Source organism: Hyperolius riggenbachi, chromosome 5 (assembly GCF_040937935.1).
Source record: "Hyperolius riggenbachi isolate aHypRig1 chromosome 5, aHypRig1.pri, whole genome shotgun sequence".
NCBI classification, from domain to species: Eukaryota; Metazoa; Chordata; class Amphibia; order Anura; family Hyperoliidae; genus Hyperolius; species Hyperolius riggenbachi.
Genome location: NC_090650.1, coordinates 429,634,505 through 429,638,882, shown reverse-complemented (window position 1 = coordinate 429,638,882; position 4,378 = coordinate 429,634,505). Strand labels below are relative to the sequence as shown.

The following is a 4,378-nucleotide window of genomic DNA, read 5'->3' as shown; positions in this document are numbered from 1 at the left end:
AGGAATCCAAGATGGCCACTTGCCAGAGTCCATCTGGCCTGTCGATGATGGAATTCAACATCAGATGATGAACAAGGACTAGGACCTGAGGGCATTGCTGTGTTTTAACTCCCTCTGTAGCTGGGAGTGGTTATGACAAGTCCAGCCTTGTGTAATAGGAACAGTGGGCAGTTCACAGGTAGAGATTTTGGCATAATTCCTGTTTTGCCCATCTCTCCGAGCTTGTAGCTCATTTTACAAAATGGAATGCATATTCAAATTCCGTAGAACTTTACAAATCTGCAGATATGAAATATGTATGCCTGAGAACCTGTATATCTCAGGATGGCAAAGTCCCATTTGTGCAAGAGTTTCCTGGAACGTGTGTCAGAATAGACATAACTTCTGAACAGATGGTTCCTCTAGTATTTTTCGACAGGCTAGAAATCCCATAAAATATGAAAACTTTGGATTATAAATTATAAAGATGCTGTGTGGAGGGAAACAAATGTGCCCCTGTGCGTTGAAGATTATACCCAGGTCTGGAGGTATGAAGACTCCTGCCATGTTGGGGACTGCAGGTCTGGGAAGCTGTACTTTTTACGATTCCTGGCAACTTTACTCTAAGATTGATGACCACTCAGCCTGGCAGAGGGTCATGTGCTCCAGGAAGTATCATCTGGCATGACCTTGCTAATTGTACCACTGTCCAGTTGTGTTGGGAAAGTGTGACTGAGACCCCTTTCACACGGGGGCGGTGCGTCAAACTTATGCAGTGCTACCGCACTCCAATGCAAACCTATGGGGGAAATCACCTGCGTCGCGGTGTGGTCCACAATCTGACACACTTCCAAAACTATGTTACCGCGCGTACTTGGGTTGCTCTGCATCAGACCAGAAGTCTTATAAGTCTGTTGCGAACCGTGTAAGTGTGAATACCGGACGCAGGTGTTACGAGTCGCGCATAAGCCGGAAGTGTATTTTATGCAATACACTTCCGTGCATGTGATCTCTTGGCCAGCAGGAAGTGAGCATCACTTCCTGCTTGGCTGGATGCCACACAGGGATTACGGTTTAGTAACACAGTATTCCCTGAAGGCCTATATCTGTCGATGCAATGCGACGCATCTGCCGCAACGCACCGCCAATATGCAGTGTGAAACCGGCCTGAGGGAATTTTATAATCAAAAGGTGAGTTTTCAATATGACATATTCGATATGACATACTGAAGGCATCAGAGCACCTACTGCTGCTACTAGAGAATAAAGCTGAATGCAGAGCCGACTATCAGGGATGTGGATGAGGATGAATCCCCCAGTTCCAGGGAAAGGGATCCATGGTAAGCTGACCTGGAGGAGGAGGAGAGGCCCCGACCTGACGTGTGTTGTGGTTCTTTACTGCTTCTTCAGGATCCACAATCCACTGATTGCAGCAGGCTGGCATCTGACTGTTTGGGTGCTAGTTTAGTTTGAGAGGACCCAGCGGGAAACCTTATAGGCCAAGTCTTCAAATTTGTGAGAAATATGGGGCGCAACAGGTAACACTAACACTGAAATTGCCCACCAGGACTCTTACCGCTGGGCTTCAGGCATGGAGCTTGCTTCCGCAGCCGCCTCTGCTCACACAACTTTACTAAACCCATTGGATTGGTGGTGTGGATAGTGTTTCCTGCTCAGTCCCCTATTTCTTACGAGTTAGTGGTGGCGACCAAATTGCAGCGACCAGAAAGTGGCTGTGGGTCCCTCAGCTTGACCAGCACCGCTGTTTCTACTAGCAATACTTTGGAATGGCTGTGTTAAGTACTGTAATAGGTCAGAAGGATGAATAATGTTTGCCATTAGGCCCTACAAAGAGCTGAACTGAATTTTCTTGTTTTAATTTGACTGGAATTTCACTTTAACATAAGGTGATTGAATTTTCAAAAGAAGTTTGTAGCTGCAGGTGTGTTTGTGGGAGGAGCTGTAAGGTAAAGGACATTTTCTGTTCCTTAGTGTAAGTATGTTTGACATATAGAGAGACTGAGAGGTTCTCTCCACCGCACCCTGTACAGGAATCTGAGACTCCCTCTAGTTTCTGCGCTTCTCAGACTTTCACTCTCATTTCTCTCCTCTGCTGTCCGGAATGGCGTCTGCTGATCTGAGGAAGGAGCTGGACTGTTCCATCTGTCTGACCATTTATACAGATCCTGTGACCCTGAGATGTGGACACAACTTCTGCCGGCTCTGTATAGATCAGGTGTTGGATACACAGGAGGGGGCTGGAGTTTATTCCTGTCCTGAATGCAGAGAAGAGTTTCAGGAACGGCCGGCACTGCAGAGGAACATAACATTGTGTAACATTGTGGAGAGTTTCCGCTCTGCTCAGCCAGATCAGGAAGAGACTGGAGTCTTCTGTACTTACTGTATTCACTCTCCTGTACCGGCTGTTATGTACTGTCTACTGTGTGACGCTTCTCTGTGTGACAATCACCTGAGAGTCCACAGCAAGTCACCAGAACACGTCTTGTGTGGCCCCACCACTTCCCTGGAGAACAGGAAATGCTCTGTCCATAGAGAACTGTATAAATATTACTGCACTGTGGACTCTGCCTGTATCTGTGTGTCCTGCAGTTTGGCCGGAGACCACCAGGGTCACAATGTGGATACGCTAGATGAGGCCTCCAAGAAGAAGAAACAGAAACTAAGAAATTATGTACAGGAACTGATCACTAAGACAGAGGAGACTGAGAAAGAAGTCCAGAGTCTGCAGGAGAACAAAAGAAAAGTCCATGAAAAGTCATCTGGTGTAACAGAGAGAGTCACTGCCTTGTTTAGAGACCTCAAAAGACAGCTGGACGACCTGGAGAAGAGTGTCCTGAGAGAGGTCTCCAGGCAGGAGGAGCAGCTTTCTCTGCCATTGGCTGATTTCATTCAGCAGCTGGAAATAAAGAAGGCCGAGCTGTCCAGGAAGATGTGTCACATTGAGGAGCTGTGTAACATGACTGACCCACTGACTGTCTTACAGGAATCACACACAGGTGACTTGTGTGACACTGAGGAGGGGGATAAGGAGGACAGAGAGAGACATGATGGGCGGGATCTGGATGAGGCTCTCATCTCGCACACATTATACACAGGGTTATCTGATATAATAGCCGGGGTAACTGAAGGCTGCATCATACAGGAGGCTACAGACATATTACTGGATATAAACACAGCTCATAATGATCTACATATATCAGATGACATGAAAATTGTATCCAGGTCAGATATCAGCCAGAATCGCCCAGAAACACCGGAGAGATTTCAGACATACTCTCAGGTGATAAGCAGACAGAGTTTCTCCTCAGGGCGACATTACTGGGAATTGGATGTCAGTAAATCAGAGTGGTGGCGTGTAGGAATGTGTTACCCCAGTATAGCCAGGAGAGGAGGGCAGTCAGGGATTGGAAATAATAAGAAGTCCTGGTGTTTGTGGGGGCAGAATAATCAGTGCGGAGTGATATATGAGAGGAAATGTGTCCGGTTACCTGACAATGTCTCCAATAATAGAGTGGGGATATATCTGGATTATGAGGCCGGGCGGCTGTCCTTTTATGATCTGTGTGTCCCAATCAGACACCTCCACACCTTCACTGCCACCTTCATCACTGAGCCCCTTCATGCTGCATTATATGTAGAAAAAGGCTCTATAAAGATATGTGGGAGAAGCAACCAGGAGAGGTGAGATAATATAATGTAGGGCTGCTAAAATAAACTTTTTTCATCTATTAATACTGCTGCATTAAAAACGTATTGCTGCATGGCAGCCAGATTACCGGGAAGTCCAAGGCTGGATTTATAGTTTTTCTGCTCCTAGGCCAACATTCTGGTGGCTCCCTTACATATGCAACACCACGTTTTCGGCGACTGGCCAGTCCAGGCCACTGCTCCACGTCGCCATCCTGCACATGCGAAGGATGAGATTTTCTTGTACTGCGCTTGCAATGGCTCTGTAAGTGTGAGCGAGGACTCGCGGCAGCCAGGGCCATGCAGGCACAGTGGCCTGGACTGGACAGTTGCCGAAAATGAAACTTGCAGATGCCCGGAGGATCGCTTTGTCACGGCGGAAGCACAGGGCAGCTGCAGGGGGCTGGTAGATGCCCCAGGTAAGTGAAACTTTTTTTTCAGGTTAGCTAAGGTTCCCTTTAAAGGGAACCAGAGACGCCAGAATAAAGATTTTATACATACCTGGGGCTTCCTCCAGCCCCATACGCAGGGATCGCTCCCATGCCGCCGTCCTCCGCTTCCTGTATCAGCCGGTTCCGGGTCCCGTAGTTTCGGCCAGTCGGCGTCAGCACGCGCCCAATTATCCGCATCACAGGGGCTCCCAGCATACCCTTACGCGTGCGGCTGCATACTGCACAGCCACACGCGTAAG

At 48.0% G+C, this 4,378-nt stretch overlaps 1 protein-coding gene across 1 annotated transcript; it reads left to right on the top strand.

Moving 5' to 3' along the window:
* The first annotated feature begins 2,098 nt into the window (after positions 1–2,098).
* LOC137519465 (E3 ubiquitin/ISG15 ligase TRIM25-like) lies at positions 2,099–3,685 on the top strand. Its single transcript, XM_068238421.1, has one exon. It carries the CDS (start codon positions 2,102–2,104, stop codon positions 3,683–3,685), a length of 1,584 nt encoding a protein of 527 aa, XP_068094522.1. The 5' UTR covers positions 2,099–2,101.
* The last annotated feature ends 693 nt before the right edge of the window (positions 3,686–4,378 follow it).

Excerpts from the sequence above, each read along its gene's own strand:
- LOC137519465 (XM_068238421.1), top strand. The coding sequence starts at position 2,102 with ATGGCGTCTGCTGATCTGAGGAAGGAGCTGGACTGTTCCATCTGTCTG.